Source organism: Aythya ferina, assembly GCF_964211825.1.
Source record: "Aythya ferina genome assembly, chromosome: 14".
Lineage (NCBI taxonomy): Eukaryota > Metazoa > Chordata > Aves > Anseriformes > Anatidae > Aythya > Aythya ferina.
Genome location: NC_140312.1, coordinates 3,109,556 through 3,132,621, shown reverse-complemented (window position 1 = coordinate 3,132,621; position 23,066 = coordinate 3,109,556). Strand labels below are relative to the sequence as shown.

Here is a 23,066-nt window from a genome sequence, read left to right as displayed (position 1 = left end):
AGATTTTTAGCTTAGAGATTCCTGTTTGAAATTTTGAAATACATTATTGTGTGTGCTTCTCTTTGTTGAACTTAAGGACTTATTTGTATTAACATTGTGAAGTACTACATTACGGGTGTTTTTATCCTCAATGCGTACTGCTAATTTGGTACAATCATTACTTTCCTGTATTGAAAGTAAGATACACTGGCGCTAGAATAACCGACAGTTGTATGCAAACAGAAATGGCCATTTAAATTACACGAAGTTTGGAAACAGAAGGTCTAAATTTACACAGTTATGATGCAGGTTGGCTGATTTGTCTTCACCAGGGGTAAAGCAGTATATACATGGCTATTTTAAAATGACACATTTCTTCTCAACGTGTCAGGTAAGAAAAGCTTTCTACAAAAGTCCTTTTGAAAGTCATCATCTTGAAAGTCTTGCAGTTGCCAGAATAAGATGATTTAAATTGCTACTGCTTATGCTCCAGGTAAGTAGACACATGAAAGTTAAAAGAGCAAGAAGTCTCCATCATGACTACTAATGGCTACGGGGATGAGACCTCAGAAAGAAAGGTCTTGCCTGTCCCAGTAATGTGGTAGCTTATTGACTGCAGTGATAGTCAGTATCTGTGGAATTGACTCAGAAATAGCTATCAATTTTTACTTAAAGCCATGTCCTAACAGTAATAAAGACAACAACCCTGGGGACAATCACGTTAAATGTATATATAAGAACACTATAAAAAGTGACAAAGTCCTATATTCATTACAAAAGAGGTTTTCCTTTTTTTTTTTTTTCCTATTTCTTTTTGAACTAAACAGGCTTTCATTCTTATGTCAGAGAATGAAGAAAAATTCAAATCCTAAAATTCTGATGTTTAGAAAAGATGTGGAAATTATTTTCATACTAAAAAACATTTCACTTTACAAAAAAAAAAAAAAAAAAAAAAAAAAAGGAAAAAAGAAAACAAAAGCAAAGAGTTATTCTATTACCTGGATGAGAAAGACAAAATGGGAGCTGAAATGGATGAGTAGATCTTAAAACCAGACCTCAGGTATTTCTGGATAAAATTCTCTACTCTGATCACTGCAAGACTCTCTGACCTTAGAGGTACATTTGTACAGGGAATGAATGTGTGTGGAACCAGCCAGAGAGATGCTAAGGATCAGGAGAAAATCCTGCCTTTATTTTGGTGGTTTACCATTATTCCAGTATAAACTGATATGGTACAAATCATCCCCACAATATGAAGCAGGTACATTCTAGCAATTTCCAACACAAATCCCAATATTGTTTAATTTACTTAACAGTATAGTCTGTCAGGAAAATTAAAATCTGTTTTATTTTATATTCTTCATGGTGTAAAGTATATACTGCACTTTTAAATTAAATCATGCTCTGCCCAAACTGGTCTGCTTTAAGACTGATAACCTTAGTGGAGAGAATTAAGATGTCTCAGCAAGTAACAATTTTCAGTTAAAAAATGTCCGCAAGACAAAATAAAAAAAATCTTAATTTACAATAAGCAGTGTAAACAGCAAAAACAACAGAAGCCACAAGTTTCACACACCAGCCACCAGCAGATAACTCCAAATACTCATAGAACTTTGTATCTTCCTTTGTTGGTTGGTTGGTATGAATTTTGCTGCAAATAAAGGAGAGAATAAATCACAGTTAAAACGGATACATGAATTGCAAGAAAACCCCACTAAAAGTAAATCCCCATTGCTAAAGAACTGCTTATTTACATGTACTCTCCTTCTTTAGAAGACGTTACTAGGCAGAGGCCAACAAATTTGAGAAAAAAGGCATCTTAAGAGGAAAAAGCCAAAAAGACACTGTTCTGCATCTAATGTAGTATTACTGAAGGTTATTTCAAGAGGAAGCCAAGGTGTCTTCAACCGGAGAACTCAGAAAAACTGTTTCTCAAGACAGTTTCTTTTATGTAAAAGAGTAAGTTGAACGCAGCTGATTATTAGCTGGGTATACTGTGGGGCTATGGCGAAACAAATCTCTCAAGACATATGAAGTATTAGAATGAGGGGAATGATTCTCCCCCCCACACACACTGTGTGACTGCACTGAAATTAGGAAATTAATTAGGAGCTGACTATTTATTTAAGGGGTATTCAGTCAAAAATCTCTGTTAATGTGTTATCTCCATCTGCTGGCTGGATAACAGCCGTATGCCTAGTTGATTGAACAAAGCAATATATTTTCTGGGCTGTTCAAGGAAACGGTTTTTTTAGATCTACAGGTTCAAGTCCCTGGTATTCATAAAAACGTATGTCTGAATGCCAGCATTTGTTGAAATTAATTTCATAAAGCACAAGTTAAGGCACCTTCACTCTGCATCCTGAATATTTCACTTACCAATCTAATAAGCTCCTCTTTTATAAGTCGTGTGATTTCTGCCTTTGCTTTCTGTACAGCCAGTTCATTGGCACCTGAAGGAAAAAGAACATAATATCTTAGATTTTCTATCTGTGAAACCTATGGAATAAACAATGCTGGCTATTTTCACAAACACTGTAGAACAAGCCAAATATCCTCAAGTATTTGCTGAAGAACACCCTAGTATTGCAGAGACTGCCATAGGTAACAGCAGTTTGTTTTAAGGAAAATACTTAAAACAGATGTTTGTAAATTACAATGCTCAGAAATACCTAATTTTTGTTTTGTTTTGTTGTTTTTTTTTTTTTTTAAGAAAGTCTCTGTTCAATCATCACAAAGTCAAGCAAAGCTAACTTGTAGTTGATGTAACTTCTTATACGTTTAACAGCCACAACCCATAAAATTCCATTTTCTTCCTTATTTCACACCAGCACAGACAACATCTTTGTGCTTATGCTGATTGTTTTTTTCCTTTTCTTTTTCTCCTCCAAAATGATTCCGTAACTGTTTATTATTGTTCTGGGGCAGGTCAGTCTTCTCGGGAGCAGCATATCTGTGCTCCCCATGGATCATTTGCCAAAGCAAATGGAGACAAATGAGCATTTCCTTAGTAATTATATTTATTTGCAAAGTAACTACAGTGGGTCTGTAACTCAATATCTAAATACTACGACTTTAGAGATTCCACATCTGATTACAAAACCAGAGTAGCATCTTTAACTGAAATATTTAAAGAAAGAACACTTACTTTCTATAGCTAAATAAATCTTTCGCTCTCCTTCCTTGGGTTCTTTGCCTGGAGGGAAATAAGTTCCTCTGATTGTAATAGCAGCTTCAGAATATTCACTGATTCTCTGTAGTGCTTCCTTGGAGGTAACTTTCCATCTGGCAGTCTGCAAGGTAAAGGATACAGGAGAATCAAGAAGGAGAAAGGCAGCACACAAAGCAGCAATCCAAAGGTTAGTTGACATTTTAGACAAACAAGAACATTGCACTGTGAAAATTGATCAGGGCATTCTACTTTAAAAATAGCTGGCTAAAACTTCAACCTACATTTTTATTCAAGGATATTTAACAAAACCTGCCTCTTATGTCAGCAAGATAAAGTTACTGAAGGAGAAAAAAAGAATGGATGCACAGTACCACCAAAGCAAGAACCCTAGAGACCTTCCATTTCACTACACTGGAAGTTTAAAAACCTGTAATTTTTTCTCATCATTTCCTGAAACAGCACACAAGTATTTTATTCAGCACTTTTTGCACATGAATAGACTTCAAGGGCAAATATATACTGGGTACTTCCATTTAATAATGCTATTTACTTCTACGCAGTTCATTGGTTGAAGACAAAAATTAAGTGAACCTTAAAATCTCTGTAACTAGGGAATAAACACTGTCACTTGTTTTACAGGACCTTGTAAAGTTGTCATGAATTTTCTCTAATTCTCTAAAATATCCTCAAAAATCCTTCCACGTGATAAATGCATCCCATTCATTTAGACTATGAAATTATTAGAAAATAAGTAATAGATTGCTCTAAGTTATTCCTAGACCAAGATGTTTTATTTTTCATATGTAACTCCTGGTGAGCTCTGGCATTCAAAGGTGACGACCTTAGGACAAGACTGGAGAAGCTCCAACTGTGTTCATGCAAAGGCAAAGCTACTTCTGGCAGGAGGAACAACCTCCATCTGGACTGTTTCTCAGTTCTGGTAGGCTGAGCATACGTGTATCCGACCTTAAACGACCACTTTCCCAGAAGCCAGCTTTGAACTATGACCTAAAAAGGCAAGTTGTATGTCCCTGGATCAAAACTTTGCCTGTTACATATTCTCTCGACGGGAAGTATCACATCAGCATTAACCTCACTGCAAGAAATGACTGCACCCATCATCAGCAAGGCTACACTGTGCACATGTAGTGGTACTGAATGGTGGCGTAGCACTGCTATAAGAAACAGCTTATAAAATCAACTATCACTCTTGCTTTAGGTACCTTTAGGAGATTATTCTATCTTACATTATTTATCTCTGTCGTCTCAGACCTGCATGTATATGCATACGCTGTAAGATGAGTCCCTCTCCCAAAAGGCTTATAAAGATTTTCCAGGGACGTAATCGGCAGCGATGATTCACCCCGATGAACTGCCCTTTTTACATGACTGTTTCAGAGGAGGTATTACAAAATATTACAGAAGAAAAAGAGGACCTGGAAAGAGGTGTTTTTCCAGGTGTAGCACTACAAAAAATCTGAAGATCTAGGATTTGTTTATTTGCAGAAAGAAATACGCAGAAACCAGAACCCCTGTCTAGCCAGGCAATGTTCCGTACCTAGCAAGCCTACCTTGGAAGGGTTAGGAAGTAAAATATCCTCAGTACATATTATCAAATCTAGAACATGTTCTATGAATGAGCAGTTTAGAATAAGAATTAAGAGCATTTCTGAGAAGAAAGGTTAACAAATTGGTAACACAACAGCTTGATTAAAAAGGCAAAGTTTTTTTTTGTTTGTTTTGTTTTTTGTAGCTCAGAGGTAAATACAAGCCATTTGTGCTTGGCACTGGGGAGCAGAAATGCTCTGAGTAACAGATGAGGCAGAGTAGAGCAGCAATATTCCACATGGCAAAAATACTCGGTTAATCAAAAAGCAAGGAGCAGTACTGGAGTCACAGTAGAATGGCCTTTCAAATAAACAGAATTCTAGATAGCAAAGATCTGGATATGGGAAAAGTCAGTGGCAGAGGATCAAAAGATTTTTGTATGGTAAGGAATGGAACATGTCCAAAGCATTGTTTATCTATAAGCCGAGAAGTAACCACAGATGCAGTACGTTTGTCTAGGTCCAATAAGGAATAGAAACAAAACATTTTATTGGAATAACCACAGTCTAACTTGTATTTGTTAAACGACAGTCATTTACATTTGATTATAGCAAAATAGTTACTTGCCTGTGGAAAGTCATTGATCTCTAATTCTTCTTCGTATCTCTTGAAAGATTCATTTTGTCCTCCATCCTGTTTCTCTTCCTCCTGCTTCTCTATAGGTACATAATTCAGCTTAGCATTTATTTTTTCAGCCAGTTGCTCTGCAATGGTCTTGGCAGATACAGTAGGAGCTTGAATTGTGCCTCCTCTCAGGATAGCATTTGTTGCCTGCTGCATCACATCCTGTAAAAACCAACCAACCAATCAAAACCAAAACAAACAAAAAAAGCAGGTCCACGATGGAAAAAAAAGATAGCCAAAAGAAGTCTTATATAAGCCAACACTGGTTTCATTAAAACTTTTTAGTTATTATGAACATCCACATAATAAACACACATTCAAAATTCCCCTTTTTTCCTTATCCTCTTCTCAAAATCTAACCCTCACACCTGCACACAGAAGATCTGACCAGTCTTTTGAACCCTCAGTTCAAAATACCTTTGGACATTCCACACCACATTAACCTAAGTCCAAACCATGTATTACATGGCTCAGCAGAGAAAGATATTCTGCAACTTTGCTAAAGCTGACAAAAACCTAATTAATTACTGATAAAATTACACAATTAACTTTTTGCCAGGGCCGACAAAGCATTTCAAATTCTGTATTAAGTTAGCTCAATTACAAATCCTACAACTTGTTACTGAGTTAGCCCAGTACAAATGTGCTAATTAACGCAGTATTATATTAAAAGTGAAGAAATGCTACATAAAGCTACATCCACAAAACAAACAAACTGAATGCAATCTAAACAACATTTAAATAAATAAATAAAATTTGTTCTGTAAAGATGTTACCTTAAAGTGGAAGGGGACAAATACTTGTGCCTCTGCTCCGAGATTCTTCTGGGCGTTGATTCTCAAAGCCAATCTTTTAGCAATTTCCAATTTCTCTGCATTACCAGCTGATGGTGCAGGAGCATTCGATGATCCTGGCGTGCCCATGTCTTTTACTCTTTTCTTTGAATTGAACATGCTTTCAATTTGTTCATCAATCTAAAGAAAATAACAACTATTAGATCACTACATTTATCATTAAATTATCTTATCTTAAAGATGGTGAACAATAAGGCGCAACTAGTTTACATCCTTTTGAAGAAATAAATCTTGTATAAACGATAGAAGCATGCCCAGAACTACAAATCAACAATCAGAACAGATGATGAGGTAAAGGTCTGAACACAGTATTTACTTTCAAGTTCATGAAAATGAGTGTAATAAATATTAAGACAGAGACCTAGAACAGATTTAGAAATAGTAAAAGGCTACTATGAATGTCTTTGAAATGCTACAAGTAGAAAATGTTTATAATTGAGGGCAATTACTCCATTTAATCCATGCAAGATTAATATTACAAGGAAAAGAACTTTCTGTAACATGTATACAACTATATATATACATACACACACACACACACACACACACACACACACACTATTTTAAGTATAAAATACCAGTCAGAAACAGACTTTCAAGAACTTGCAATGAATCTTTTCTACGAAAGAATACCTATGGATCTACTCATGGAATTTTAACTTGTTAAATCAGCAGCGCAGGCCATGGAGTAACAAAAATCCATGCGTTCTGCAACATATTACATAATCTACCAGAAAATAAAAACAACACATGAATATATTAGAAATCCTTAATACAAACTTCAGGTACTTACATCAACAGCTGTATCTTCATCATCTGAGTCTTGCAAGCCAAGAGCTGCTTTCTGTAGCTTCTTTCTTTCATTAGCCAAAGCCTGTTCTGTTTCATCAAATTTGAAACCTTTTCCAGAGAATCCACTGCTTTTTTTAATCAGCTTTCCCTCCTAAAAACAAAAACAGTGCATTTTTACGTATAAACAAAACTTTTAAAATCCACTTCCAACAGTCATGAAATAACTATGGAAATATACAAATAATTTAAGTAATTTATTTAACAAAGCAAACCCTAGGGTGTCTAGAAAGCTCTTCCAATTTTAGGTACTGTATTTTACAATTTACAATTTACAAGTGCAATAAGAAATGCTGTGTTGAGTCATCAGATAGAAACAGTACACTACGGGGATTTTGCATAAGTATACATTTTAAATGTTTTTCAAATGCAGTAAAAAAAAGATCTGTTCTCATATTGGAAAAAATCTGAAGTTACACTTTTCAGCATAAACAACAACGTCCAGTTGCAAGGGCTCTAGAAACAGCAATACACATTCTATGAAAGAGCTTCAGTATCTGGTATGTGCATTTTGATAAAAGCCAAAGCACCCCTTGAACAGTAGGCGTTTCCATACCAGATGACAATATTTAAATTCTCAAGAACAGTCTTGCAAATGACAGTCAAGATCCTAATCTTGAAAACACTTCTATGCTCACCAAGGCACATATCTGTTCCCAATGAACTCCGGGAGATGACTCATGTACATACACAGTGTACAACTGGACCCACGTGCGTATGCATTAAATCCAAAGCAAAGCCCACTACAGAAGAAAGGATTACTTACAGCCTTCTGCTGGTCTTTGAAGTCAGCCCAGAGCTTCTCCAAATCAGTAGGAATTGGATTCCCGGACAATTCCAAAGCCTTAATGATATCACCAGCATATCGTGCCTGATCCTCAGTAATGAACGTATATGCAAATCCCTAGTCAAAATTAATTTAAAAGATGTTAAAGACAAACCTTTAAAGAAACTTTAAGTTTGCTGTAACACTTTTGCACAGATGCTGTTGTTCTGGGCAATAAAAGTAACTGTGATACTCATGAATGTTTTTTTTTTCTTTTTATTTATTTATTTTTAATGGAAAAGTAGAATGAATAATGTGATTTCCCAGGAAGCTGATACAGATGTAATCAGCCACAGATGGCAGTAACTGAAGCTTTTCCTTTCAATCTTGTCATGGTTGGAAGTTTGGAAAGTAGAATTTTATAAACTTAGTAGGGCTTATTTCCAACAGTGAAAAACACCAAACTTTCAGCCACAGATGAAATGTAAAAGAACATCCATTTATCAGACAAAAACGCAAATTCTAACTTCCACAGTGCCAAAATTCAGAACATATTTTACACAGCATCTCTCAAAAACCTTTAGAGGCACTCTAGAAGAAAATCCTTTTCTCACCAACAACATAAAATACTCCTTCTGTAGCTACCTCTTGTAACGCCTTTATCGAGCAATAAATAAGGCAAATTTTTCAGTAATAACCAAAACAGGCAACTGATTATACTTACTTTATTGCCAGCTCGTCCAGTTCGGCCTGCTCGGTGCACATAATCTTCATAATGGTTGGGACAACTATAATTGACCACCAGCATCAACTGTTTTACATCCAAGCCCCTCGCTGCTACAGATGTGGCCACTAGAAGTTTGCAAGTTCCATTCTTGAAATCATTAATTATGCTGTCCCTGTCGTACTGATCAATACCTGCAAGAAACAAGACAAAACAGTTGATTATAGAGCTCTGCTCTTTATTAATTTTTATTAATTACCTTCTGACTTTGAGTCAAAAGATTTTGTACACAGGTCAAAACACCCTCCAACTTCAAACAACCCAGAGCCCATGCCAAGAACATTTCAATACACTTACTCCCAGGCACCATAAATTATCCAGAATAATAAACCTCTCAGTCTGCTATGCACAGTAATGAAACCTTTAGCTTTTCCACTACAAAAGGATGTGTTACCATACTAAGATTTTCAAGTTTCTTTAATAAGATTTTCTATTTGACTTATGTTCAATTCAGTCCTCATCTAGAGGTTTTGTCTGTTCTCTGAAAACAATGGAAATCTCAGAAGAATGAGGATATTTTTCCCTCTTCCACCACTGCACTACACAAACAGTGGTTTTGTACTTATCGGTGACTGTATTTTCAAGAACTCTCTATTATATAAAAATTTAAAATACTCTGTGATGGACAATATTCTAAAGAGATATCCTCTTCTTAGTATGAAACTACTTCCATTATATTATTTCTTGACGGCAGAAATGTGAAACAATAGCTGCTCTTATTGTGGAACATCAAAAAAAAAGCTAACATAATACTCCCCCAAGCTGGTATTCACTGCTCTACAGTATTACGTAGCTAGGAATATTCCCTAAGAGGTGTTACCATTCAGTTCACAACCCCATTGCACAGAAACAAGATTGGGCATCTGTGACACCTCACATGGAACAGTAATTCCAGAAAACTATAATGTCTATTTCAAATTAAGCAGCAAATATCTTTCCCAATTACAAAGCAAAAGCTGCTTATGAAGAAATATTCTAATCCGGAATATAGGAACCAAGCAAAACATTCCTACAGAAATTCCTAGAGAAAAACTACAGAATACCAATTTTCAAGTTTGGAGTTCTTAATTTAAGGCCTTAGGATCGCATATTACCTCCATGAAGAGACAAGCAGGGATAAGAAGCTCTCATTAAATCTTTTAACAACCCATCAGCATGTTCTTGTTTGTCTACAAATATGATAACAGATCCTTTCTCCTGATAGTGTCCCAGTAACTCTAGTAACTTTAAAAACTTGTTCTCCTCTTCTATGACAATCTGAAAAAACAAACAAAAAACAAACATTAAACACACTCAGGGTACATAGAATAAAAATTAAAAATTGGGAATAGGAGATGGCTTTTTCATGCTGCTTCTGTAGCTAGTGGTAAAACTGCTGCTCAGCTACAAAATCAAGTAAAGAAAAAAAAGTGATCACACTGCATTTTCACATTAAGCTATGTTTTCTTTCTAAGTTAATGTTTAATAAACTCACTGAAGATCTAAAAATAAAATCTCCCTTTACATTCCGTACTGCTGGAAATGTTTTGTAAGCAAAGGAAGATAAGCAAGGCGTATGTGTGATACTTACAACATGCTGCTCCACATCAGAACAGACAACGCTTCTGCCTCCAACCTGCACTTCTATGGGTTTACTTAGGATTCTCCGAGCTAATGCCTCCATGGCTCTGGGAAAAGTAGCAGAGAACATGACAGTCTGACGGTCAGGCCTGACGTTGTCTACAATGCGCATAACCTGGTTTAAAAGAACATTTCCTGTTAATACCCAAGTGCTGTAACTGAACTCCATACACATACCGAGCTGTCTTCCTCCAAGTTAGGTGGTATCTGTATCATACAGAATACAGAACATTTCTTTACAGATTTCCTCTTGGGACTTAGGTGATAGCATTGCAAGACAGGGAAAACTTGCTGAAGTCAACAGGAAATTGAGTGGTAAATATGCAACCCCACAGCAGCCCAACAAAAATCCAAAGATTTGCAGCAGAAATCCTATAGCTCAGGAGACAAAATAAAGGATTTTTCCTAATTTTGGAGGACAATATGGCCTGAAGGTAACTGAAAGAACCCTGGATGTCCAAAGCTGCAAGAAAGTATTGTTTTTGTCATTGACATTTTAAACATTTCATTCCTGTCTCCTGCAGGATGTTGCCAGGAGGCATGACAAAGTTTATTAGTAGGCTACAACTACTAATATGACACCTACAGCAAGGAATTACAAAGGGCCACAGATAACCAAAACAAGCATGTAAAAAAAAAAAAAAAAAAAAAGAGGTATATTAGAACATAATTTTTCTCTAATAAGGAATTTATCAAAACCACAACATGTGAGGATAACACAAAATTTGAAGAGTCAGTTTAAACTGTCATCCACATACAGCACATGTCACTGAATGGTTACTGGCAGTCTAATAATAACATAGCACAGATTCTTGCAAAATCCTTTAAGTGAGAAATAACACACTGTGGCAGTATCAGGCATGTCGTTAAGTTACCTGAGGCTCAAAACCCATGTCAAACATTCTGTCTGCTTCATCAAGGACAACGTACGTGACTCTGCGGAGATTTGTCACCCGACCTGTGAAAGGAGAGGAAAAAACACATGGGAAACAAAATCAAAAGGAAATCTAGTTTCCCTCAGGAATATATATATATTTTAAAAGTTATATATTCTCACTATCTTCTATCAAACACGTTAATTACTTTAAAAAAAATTCACTAAAAGTGAATTTTAATGTTCTCATTTTAATCTCAATAAACATTCTGGGAAAAGTGTAAGTATGCACTAGGCCCTTTATTTTGTCAAACTCTTCTCTTGCATACCATCATAGGGCCAGAAGAACCTGTAAAATTCAGAAAACAGCCCTCGCCAAAACACATCATAAAACTAAGACTGAGATGAAGCAAGGAGCCACATCAGCCATTATCTGACAGCGCCACCTAGAAAAAAACATATTAGAGATTACAGCGCATGTGTGGAAGGCAAAGTCCAGTGCTAACTGTTGCAGCCTCAGAAAAATTCCTTTTACACATATAATCTGTAATGCTTCCTTGGAGCTAGAAATATCTATTTGAGGGTAATCACACTAATTCTAGTTAACTGCTAATCATATGCATAAAACAGAGTAAGCAGTCTTTTCAAAATGAATATAGAACGATTAAAACCTACCCAGTATCACTAATAAATTGAAAAACAAGAACCACCCCAAACTCTGGGACAGCTGGAAACAAAATTGTTGTATATCTGTGAATACTTCAAAAGGATGACGGACAGGATAATTAACACCCTTCCCAAACAAACAGCTAAGAAGTTCCCTTTCATCAGAAGGATTTAACTCAAGGATTTAAGAATCATATACTTAAAAGATACAAATACATGAACATATTCAGTTCCAAACAACTGTATACTGACACTGTCAAGTGCTCTCATAATGGAGCATAATTTTCACATTTTTGACAACCAAGACTCAGACTTGTGCCTGTCAAACTACAGCAGAATTTGGTCCTTTCAGCTCCAGCAAATTGTAGCTGAATCTTCAAATTATTCTGGGGGGTGATTTAGCGCTGCCTCTTTTTTTTAATAAAAGGTATGGAATTCACACTTAAGTAACAAAATAAATATTTCTTAAAATCTACATATCTATTTAACACCTTAACACTTTCATCCCCAAATAATAACTTGGTAAATTTACTTGGGAACAGCATTAATGTACCTACCTTTGACGATTTAAGTCTTGGAAGCCCAGTTCTATATCTCTTGAAGGTACTTTTTCCACAGAAGTTAAATAATGTCAACAGTTTAGTAGAGGTTTTGATGTGGAATAATTTAATAATAAAACTTTATCTAGCAAGCATGCAATGGTTACACTAGGACAAAACCTCTTAAAGCTGCAGTGTCTCAGTTCAAATCAACCTGAGTATTTGATGTAAAGTCAGTTCTTTTACAGTTATTTAGGGAGGGCTTTTTGTCAGGTGCTTTTTTTTTTTTTCCATTTTAAATCAACAGATAAAGGCAGTCTACTCTTCAAGTAAAAGCGAGTAACTGCTGAGCTACACTAACAATTGGGATGGATCAACAGGCAGACACAGTAAGCAACTGTTACATAACCTTTCTCTAAACGACTTGCAAATTAGAAAATTTGAGACTACATTTTATGTTTAACTCTCATAAACATTCTCAGAAACTCTTCAAGAACGCAATGTTTCCTGTCCTCCCCCAAAAAGTCAAACCAATATATGATTAAACCTGTTACTAGTGTTATATATTCTCAGAAACTAGATAGTGCAGCCTGAAGAGATATAAGAAAATTCCATAAGACCATTTATCAAAATACATGATCTTCTGAATTTGTTAGAATTACACAACAAATAAAAAAAATCTCCATAGTTAAAGGTTTTCTACTCACCATTGTTAGCTGCTAACATGTCAATCATACGTCCAGGTGTGCAAACAATAATTTCAGCACCTCTTTTGAGTTCAGCTATCTGGTTTTAAAACACAGTAGAGTTAATTTAACAAACTATTAGTAAAAAAAAAAAAAAAAAAAAAAAAAAAAAAAAAAAAAAAAAGCATGACTTTACAAAAATGAAAGTTACACACATTTGCAGTTACTTTCATAAGCAATTCACATTAGTAAAACAGCCATATTTAAAAGAGTTTACTCAGCAATTGAAATCTTTGGAACGTTATGCTTTCTAAAAGAGTAACATCTGAAAAACTAAGTTACTACCACTTGAAGTAGTTACAGTGAAGGCATGGCTTCTGTACAGTTAAGGGCCTGCATGGAACATCACGTTACATCAGGGACAAATGATGTATTCACAAGTGTAAATACACCATGTTCCAACACATGTAGTCATGTAAGTACAAATCCTGTAGCTTCCATAAATGTGGGGTAGAAAAATACCCTGGAAATTAAACTCCAAAAGGCGCTAACATGTAATATTTGATAATGCAACAAAGCAAATTTAACAGTTTCTGGTTCTTGTATGAGGTAACTCTTGAGGAGAACCATAGTAAAAATAGAGCTTCTGAATCAATTTCAAACTAATTATGTATCACAAACAGTTTAATTGTTTAACTAATAATATCCAAGAGTTATTTGTCAAGGTATGTCATTTGCATACCTGTTCACTGATTCCTGTTCCTCCATAAACACAGACAACTCGAAGTCCAAGGGTCTTTGAGAACTTCTTACACTCCTTGGTAATCTGTAAAGCCAACTCGCGAGTAGGTGTCATGATGACAGCTGAAATACAAAGCATTTTCATCATACGTTGTAATATAAGAGATGATGTTATTTATACAGTAAAAATTAATCTTTAGTAATGAAATATAAGCACCTCTGAGAAGTATGTGCAACTTACTACACAATTTACTTTTTTGTTCTTTAGAAAAAAAAGTCATTTCAAGAAAGAGAGCTAAGACAGTATGAGGATGAGTAGAAAACGTATCAAAGTTTTAACATCAAAGGAATAAAGGTCCCCCTTCCAGATATATGGATATGCAAGTACTCTTGAAATAGCATTAAATAGCATGGTGACCACAAACAACAATAAATTCATTAACTAATGCTGCTCACTAACGGATGACAGTCAGTTAGTATTCCTCCCTATAAGCAGGAGAACAGAAGACCCCTCTTAAGTGTATGCTTGAGTTTATTTATTTAAATACCCATTTTGAAAATAAAAGCTCTGTACCTATGGGACCTTCTCCTTCTTCTAAAGCTCTCTGATCCATAATATGCCTGAACATGGGCAACAGAAATGCAATTGTTTTTCCACTTCCTGTTTTAGCAATGCCAATCAAGTCGCGACCATTCATAATTGCTGGGATAGCCTGGCTCTGAATGGGCGTGGGCTTTTCATAGCCATGCCTTAAAGAAAGGAGAAAAAAAATATTATAAGGACAAAATAGGATTTGAGAGATGAGAATCACAGTCATCCTAGAATAAATTTGCATATTCATATTTACATATATTTATCAGTATAACTCAAAAAACAGCTTACAGCTGAGGATGAATAACATGACATAAATGGCAAAAGGAATAGCTTATAATGGGTTAATATTGAGAAACATTCTGATGACCATATACATAGCATCTACAGACATGGACATGCTGCTTTATGCAATGAAAAAGGGTTTTTTCCCAAACATACTACAAAACACTGAACAAAATCAAGTATGACATGATTTGCAAATTTCTTGCTTACTTTTTGAGAGCAGTGAGAATTTTCATGGAAATACCACACTGTACCCAGGTTTTTATTGGTTTGGGGCAGCCTTTTCCCTTGACTGTTATTCCCTCCATCTCCAGTCGGTACACATTCACCTCTGAAACAGAATTTGCACTACAATGAAATTTCATTTCTTGACATTTCTCTACTACCTTGATCAAAATATTCTTGATCTGTTTCTGAACATTAAATACTTCTTTAATCAGCACCAGAAAAAAAAGTTTTTAGCTTGCTACACATAAATACAGGATGTAGGTGGAGAGAACTCAGGTACATTCTTCAAAGTCTCATATATGATTATATGAGGTTATCAATAATAGTGATCTGAGGTTTTTTTCCATACCAAGTTGCTCAAAAGTACTTCCCCCTCACCTCCAAATTCTCTTCCAAATTATTCCAAAATAATAATTAGAATCATAGAATCATTTAGGTTGGAAAAGACATCTAAGATCATCTGGTCCAAAAGTCTTGAGTGTACAGTATTTTTTTTGCTTTCTTCAAAACAACTCTACATTCAAACAGAATTTGCTTTTTTGTTGCACTTCAAGATCTGCAAACATTCTTTTCTTTAACAGTACCTAAGGTGTTCTTACCTTCTTGGGTCATTTTAGCAAGTTCAGGTACTTCAACGTAGAAGTTTTTCCTGAAGGGCTCATATTCTATCTTTCCATGATCTACTGGTTCTAGAAGCTTTCTCTGCTTCGTCTGATAGCCAGTTAGAGCAGTCTGAAGATCAACTTCCTCCTCTTCTGAGGAATACTGTATAAATTATAATTAGTGTGTAAGTTATTATATCTTATTATTAATACATAACATATTAAATAGTATTATTTATTCTGAGATGCTTTTTCGTTTATATAGAAACTTTACTCAGAAGCAATAATTATGCCTTATTCCCTTTGACCAGACGCTGAAAACCTAAGCCCTTCAGGCCTCACCATACACAACCCCATTAAGGACTCAACATTCCTAATCTCCTGAAAGCATTCTACGAATACAGTTTGGGTATGAAAGAGAAATTCTGAGTAAATTCAGGTACAATCACTGAGCAAGATGGCTCTGTGAAAACCCCAGAGCACTGTTCTGTAAAATTCAATATTCATGCTGATCTGCCGCTGCGAAAAATGCAAATAATTGCACACTGTATACTCTAGAGGGCCAGCTACCAGTTCGCTGAACCCACATCCAGAGAGGGCAGCTGACATTTATGCACTTGTAACAACTCTTCCTACTACAGGCACATTTGCTATTTACAGCCAGTGTGTAACCATGGTTCTGCAAATTAAATAAGCAAATTCCTAGCTTGTAGCAGATGGAAAAATCCCAGGACTATCATCATTCTCATGCCTCTTATAAAAAGTTGCCCTTTCACAGTAGAAATACAAGACACTTCCATTACCTCCATTGCATCTTGGTCATTCTCCATGAGCTCCCCTTTTTTCTTTTCTGTCTCTACAGCTGCCTTTTTGGTTGTCACCACGGTTACTACTTTGGTAACAGTTGGTCCAGTTTTCTGCAAAAACAGGTGAGAGAAATTATTGAATGCATTACATAATGCAATGTACTTCTGAATGCATTATGCTGTTGCTTTTTTTTGTTTGTTTTTTTTTACATCCTCCAGTAAAATTTGATCAGGACAATGCTAACTACTTATTAAGAATACCATGAAATTCACATTAAGGCAAACAGTCACTAAATACATCCTATTTCTTGCTTTTTTGCATTCACTTTTTTTTTAAAAAAAAACCATTTTCATATTAAAACACAAAACTAATTTTAAAAGACAAAGTTAAAAAATCTTAATAAGTGATTTTACCTTTTCACTTCCACCTCCACCTTTCACACTTCTCATATTGAATTTCTTGACTTCTTCTTTTACTTCTTCCATATAAGCATCCAAAGGATCTAACTCTTCATCTTCAACCTCATTGCCTTCTTTTTCTCCTTCTGCGGTTTCCTCTTCATCATCTAATGTCAGAAGGATGGGAATAAGAGAGGAAAAGAGAGTTCACGTATATTCAATTATTACTCTGTCCAAGTAACTACAGTCCACTTTTATTACTATATCATTTTTCCTCCTTAAAATCTCTCCAGTTTGTTATCTCAATTGTATCTTAAACTATTTGAAGCCATGACAAGATTTAGGCTGTGCTATTCTGTATTTCACATTATGAAAAGTCATTAAATGCTTTAAAGATAACATAATAAACTATTATTAGGAACAAAAGCGTTATAAATGTTATATATAAAAATTAAATACCATCATCATCTTCCAAACTCCACTTTTTTCCCTGTTTCATCTCTTCAATTTCTTTTTTCAGTTCTCCAATGTTTTCCATAGCCTTTTTGCGTTGTTCTTCCCTCCACTTCTCCACTCTTTCTTTTCGTTTTCTCATTTCTTCTTCCAGTTTGTTCTGATCAAAATTCTGTGAAAAAAACAAAAAAAAAACAACAACACACCAAATTGTGAAAATTAATGGCCACTGGCATTAGCCTATGCTTTTTTTAGACAAACTCTCTCTTCAAACACATTTAACTGAGCATGCAGTAGATCACTGGACATACACAGACCTATCACAACATGAGTAAATGACAAATACTAACAACTCTAACACTTTCAAGTAAGAAATTCATTTAACTTTTTTTCTTCACAGTAGCAGCTAGTATACAATGTTATAAGTAAGAATGAATTAAAAAATATTCCCTAACGAATTAAGCTTTCTTCTTTTTTTCTAGACCAAGATATTATATTCCAATGAGTTTCAACTCACTTTAGCCATTTACACACACAAGACTAAAGAATTATCATGTTGTCCTCTACTTCCAAAAGTCTGTCTAGGACAAAAAAAAACACTGATTTATGCATGGGGAGCCCTTGCTGACAGTGCAGTGACTATTAACAAAGGAGGGTTACTAATGACATGCTGTTTTGGAAGAGTTAGCGAAAACAGCTGTTTGGGGAATTCTTCATCTAGGCACATCTTTTCACGATATGGAATAAGGCAAAGCATGCTTCCTTTCCCCTTTGTTCTTTGATTCCTGCCTGGTTCCAGATGCCAAAAGATTTTTCAGCTTCCCTACTGACATCTAATATATTAGAAAGGAAAGATCCTTCACCCACAACTGTGGCTTGTGGTCTGAGCAATGTGGAACCTTGCACTGAGAAGAATGTTTCTAATGGCAAGAACTAGAAGCATACCCTGTGACTGAAGTCTGTGTTACTGAAGAGGGTACTCTTTCATTCAGCATGAATTGTGTCCAACTCTAGGAATAGTTTTTCTTTTGTTAATGCAGTAATTAACCTATGTTAATGTAGTAGTTAATCTATGGCTAGCTTAATTCTTGGTTTATAAACTTAAAATGTAGAATTTGGAAAAAAGCTTCTACCTCAGTGGCCACAGTAGATGCAGTAGCATCTTTATCCTTCTCTTCTTCTTTGTCTTCTTTCTCTTTTTTCTTTTCTTTGGAAACTTCCACACCTTCTGTCTTTTCTTTAGATCTTGATCTGAAAGGTAAGAACAAAGATTTCTTAGAATATTCCAGCTTTTCTCGGGGGAGAATAGATGTGCCAGACAGAGACAAAACTGTGAACACAGTCACATTTTCAAACATCTTACAAAGCACTCTTTGTTTCTCAGAGCCTTTCTGTTTCATGGAAGTAGGTTCTATAACTGCCAGAAATGAACAATGTATTGCAATCCACTGATTCACATGCTTTGGTTCTGTTCTTCTCATTTCTTTACAGGACAAAGTTGCAGACTTCATTTCCAGAACACTTACTGCTGGTACTCTAGAGGTTCCGCAGCATAAACACTCCTTGAAGACAGCAGTTCATATGAGATGCTAAAAAATTCCTGTTTGTTCTATTTCTAGAGGAAGGTAAAGTAATCCAGCTCCTTGCCATGGAAATTTGAACATTCCCCTGTTCTGTACTGGCTGAAAGTCAAAAGAACACCTCTCCCTGGGAAAAGGTACCTACAGAACTCAAACTAATGTGCAGATTTGTGTTTCACACAAAACCCATTTATCACAGACTTTACTCTCCTAATGTACTTCCTATTAAAAAGAAATAGTTGTATCTGAACCAAACTCCTGCTAACCCATAACAGTAAATGTAAAATTCACTTTAGCCTCTTAGATCTCATTAAACTTTCTTCACAGTCCACTGGACAATTCTAATGCAAACCATATGCTCATTCCAAGAGACTGTCATTCTAGCTTCTCACAATTTCTGGACTGTTGTCAACCTACTCAGTCTTTATATGGACTGCTGTTACAACTTCTGGAGGTTCCACTCATTTTACAGTATACCTGTTGTAATTATGTCTGAAAATCCACTCAAGCACATTTAAAAGAACATGACCTGTAGTTAAATTTTTACACATTTCTGAAGTCAGTATCTAGAAGAGTAGAAGTTTCAATTCTTGACTAAGTCTATTTACTAGACAGTTTATCTGACTGTAAACCCCTAAGACTAGTACCTGTCCAATCCTTATTCACTGAGCACACCCACAGAATTCAACAAACAGCAGGTAAGAAACAGTCGGTGGCTTTGCCAAAGCAGACTTCTTGACCTTCTCTGAAGTGTAACACTATATGCTTTACTTTTCCACACAAATATCATTTAAAAAGGCAGATTCCAAACTTCATGGGCTTATATTCTTAAAAACACCTTTTATGTAAAGAGTGGATGAAACACTGAGCTCAGATACCATCACTGGCACTGAAAAGAGCTTAGAAATTCCTGCTACAAATGTCACCGCAATGTCGTTTATAGATCCCCTGCTGCTACCCTATCCAGTATTTTTAAAAGCCCTGCTTTTATCTGAGAGAAAATGATAGAGCTTATCTGTGAGAGCTCTGCACTCAGGCACATCTGGTAACTAAAACTTACTGTTCTCCAACAATTTACAAGTCTAAAGACAGGCTTCAATTTAATGTCTCTCATAGACAGCACCTGTATTTTACTAATTTGCACATACATGCTGAGACACAAACTGTTCCTTATTGATACTGGAACCTGGGAAAACAATGCAGCACTACAAAACTTTCAGAATGAGGTTCAGTTTTAACTTTGAAGTTAGCAACTACCTTTTACTCCCTGCTCAGGTGCCACAACTTCAGTCTTAAATTAACACTTGGATCTTTTTCTTTTATAGAACCGTTCTCACAACAAAGTGTATTAGAAATAATAAATACATACACACACTAGTATTTACACACCTTGAAGTAAGAAATCTAAAAATATTTGATGCATCAAAGCACATTAAGTGATGGGAAAAGATCAGAACTGTACACTCATCAAATATTCTCCTTGTTCTACAAAGCAAAGCTTTTGGTAGTTTTGCCTGAGGATTCTTTCCATTATACCAATAGTTTTGCAGTACTTTGTCACTATGATATGGACTGTAATTCAAGAACACAAATACCTGTTTTCTGTTTTCCTGTTCTTGCTTGGGCTGGGGGATCGAGACCGTCTACCTCTGCTTCTGCTTCTAGAGCGCCTTCTCTCTCGGCTGCGGGATCTTCTTCTCTCCCGACTTCGTTCCCTCTCTCTACTTCTCGAACGTCTGCCCCAGAACAAAATTGTATTTATTTAGCATGTGATCATAACACAATTTTAGCCTGCTATTGATGAACCCTTGTAAAAGGAATCCAACAATCATCAAGACCACAAAGAGCTAACAGAGTCTAACAGCAGCAGCAAGACATCATCTAATAAAAAAAAAAAAAAAACATTAAGCACAGTAAAATCTATCATGGAGAACAACAAAGTAAACAACTGTAGAGGAAGAACATCAGTGTTCAGATGACAGCATTTTTATGTGCTTTGACTGAAACTCGTAACTCCTACCTTTGACGCTTCCTGTCACGCGATCGAGATCTTCTCTTGTCCCTGCTGCGTGACCTCTCACGTCTGCGCTCCCGATCTCTGCTCCTAGAGCGTCTGTCTTCGCCGCGTTTTCCCCTTTTGTCAGAGGGAGAACGACTTCGAGACCGGCTGCCAGAGCGTCCCCGTGACGCGGAGCGCTTCCGATAATGCCTGCATTGCAAATTTACAAAAAAAAATTAAAAAAAGATGAAAACGAGCTCGAGAATAACTCGCAGTGAAAGGACATATTTGTCATATTCGGATGGACAGGACAAAAAGAATTATTTACTACAATTTGTTGGACTTACTAAATTCCTGAACATTTTCAATAATCTTGCAAAACTGATTAATATACGTATACTCCTTACGATGCTGAAACCAGAGGAATTAGATGGTCATATTTCTGTTTTATTGTTGGCGTGCAAAAAGAAGTACCTCAAGAGAACACTAGAACATCAAGAACAATTCCCGTTTTAGGAAATCCACAGATTGCTATTATGTTTAGGGAAAGACTAAGTCTTTTTGAAACTATCTCATAAAATCTGCCGAACACTTAACAAGTTTTGTTGAATTTCCTATAATTGTAATTCAGGTATGCTATGTAAATTGTGCCTCTGTTCAGTGGAAGATCTGTCAAACAGCAATTAAAGAAACATAAAACCACAAGCATAAATGATACAGCAGTGGTCAATGCTGACATCAAAAGAAATTCCCTACTGCCATCAAACATCACAAAACATTTAAGCGGCTAGCAAGGCCTCAGAGGTGTGTGATGGAAATGGGAGACTTTTTCTCCCCTCACTAATGCTCTCTTATCCCAGCCAAACTGTGGGAGAGGGTAGGGGTAGGAATTTTCCCAGAGACTTTTCACCTGAGCATACAAGTTGCAGAGGGACCTCCACTGTGACCGTATCATCTTTTCCAATTCCTGACTAGCAGCCACTGTGCCAGAACCATTCCTTTGTTCATCCTCCTGCAGCCCAGGGACCACAGACCCTACAAGCTCCCTACAAACCTAGCAGCTGGGCTTGGGAAGCAGGAAGAAGCAGAGAAAGCAACTTTTGGAAGGCATAAATTAAATTAGAAAATTCACGTAAGTTTAAGAACTATTTGTTGGTTCCATGATCCAGGTCACAACCCCAAAAAAGACATAAACTTGCAGAAGGGGTCGGTGCTCCTGGGGATGAGACACGAGAGCGGGGCCAGCAGGAGCCACGTGTACAAGGCTCATTCCTCAGAGACTTGTGACCTGCTTTGACCGATGTGTTTACGTGTTTTCTGTAAACAGTTCTGTTCATTATGACCACGGAGCCCGATTAAAACTGGACGTGTTTTGGGGGAGAGAAGCCGTGCTGTGAGGAGCGGGGTCCTGCCAGCTCAGGCGCCAGCAGCTGGAGCTCAGCCCCCACGGGATTTTGCAGCCCAAGTCCCTAACGGCTGGGCTAGGTGGCTTGAAACTAATTTAGGGATATCAGTGAGGGTTCCCAGCTCTTCACTGAGTCACCAATTTGAGCCCAAGACGCTTTTTAAAACCCGAACTCATGCGCCCCTCTTGGGGTATGAATCCGAGAAGCTGTTACAGCACAGGGACGGCTGGACACAGGAGCACAAAACACACGCTGTTATGGTTCCTAACGCCGTTTTAGCATTAAAACCCGCTGGTTCGGTTAAAGCAGAGGGCACTAACACATGCCACGACAGCAGAAGCGAATTAAGGAGCTGGTTTCGAGCCGGAGGGGAGCGAAGTGCCCCAACCCCGGCAGCAGAGGCCCGACCCCGCGCCGCGCGGCCACCCGCTGAGGGGGAACAAAAGGCACACGTTTCTACACAAACTCGGCAAAAATAAAACCTATGACGCAAAATACAGCCCGCCGAGCCACCACACCACCGTTACTCTGCGTTAGAGCAAACGGGGGGGGCTCGGGGCTTGTCTCCCGCAGCCCCTGCCCTCAGGGGGCCCCTCTCAGCCCGGCCCCTTTGTTCCCCCGCTGCCCTCACCTGGACTCGCGGCCCATGGCGGCGGCTGACGAGGACGAGGAGGAGGAGGAGGAGGAAGAAGATGAAGAAGAGGAGGAGGAAGAAGAGCAGGAGGCGGTGCAGGCCCTGCGCTAGGCGGCCATTCGGCGCCCCGGGCCGAGGCAGGGGGGAAGCGGCCCCTGCCCCTTCCTGCCCGCTGCCGCGCTCTGCCGGCCGGAGGGCGCAGCGCCGGGCACTGCGGAGGGGACGAAAAATAAGAAAATATAAGGAAATGGCAGCAAAAAAGCCGGGTGCTGATGCTCCCCTGGCGGCGCTGGGCACTGGGAAGGCCGCAGTGAGGCGCG

At 37.2% G+C, this 23,066-nt stretch overlaps 1 protein-coding gene across 1 annotated transcript; it reads right to left on the bottom strand.

The window, feature by feature from the left end:
• Window positions 1–1,150: 1,150 nt before the first annotated feature.
• DDX46 (DEAD-box helicase 46) lies at window positions 1,151–22,894 on the bottom strand. The gene is made up of 23 exons (XM_084535715.1): window positions 22,744–22,894; window positions 20,728–20,916; window positions 20,303–20,443; window positions 18,261–18,378; window positions 17,134–17,299; window positions 16,690–16,841; window positions 16,273–16,386; window positions 15,467–15,632; window positions 14,850–14,970; window positions 14,337–14,512; window positions 13,764–13,885; window positions 13,043–13,121; window positions 11,132–11,214; window positions 10,207–10,371; window positions 9,731–9,893; window positions 8,577–8,770; window positions 7,853–7,990; window positions 7,031–7,180; window positions 6,160–6,357; window positions 5,327–5,545; window positions 3,128–3,272; window positions 2,359–2,432; window positions 1,151–1,630 (listed from the first exon to the last, which is right to left on the bottom strand). The coding sequence occupies exons 1-23, from the start codon at window positions 22,758–22,760 to the stop codon at window positions 1,583–1,585; spliced, it is 3,138 nt and encodes a 1,045-aa protein (XP_084391841.1). The 5' UTR covers window positions 22,761–22,894; the 3' UTR covers window positions 1,151–1,582.
• Window positions 22,895–23,066: the final 172 nt, after the last annotated feature.

Excerpts from the sequence above, each read along its gene's own strand:
- DDX46 (XM_084535715.1), bottom strand. Across the intron at positions 16,387-16,689 it reads GTGGAGGTGGAAGTGAAAAG|AAAACTGGACCAACTGTTAC; the intron begins GTAAAATCACTT and ends CTGTTTTTGCAG. Across the intron at positions 5,546-6,159 it reads TTGTCCCCTTCCACTTTAAG|GATGTGATGCAGCAGGCAAC; the intron begins GTAACATCTTTA and ends TGGTTTTTACAG.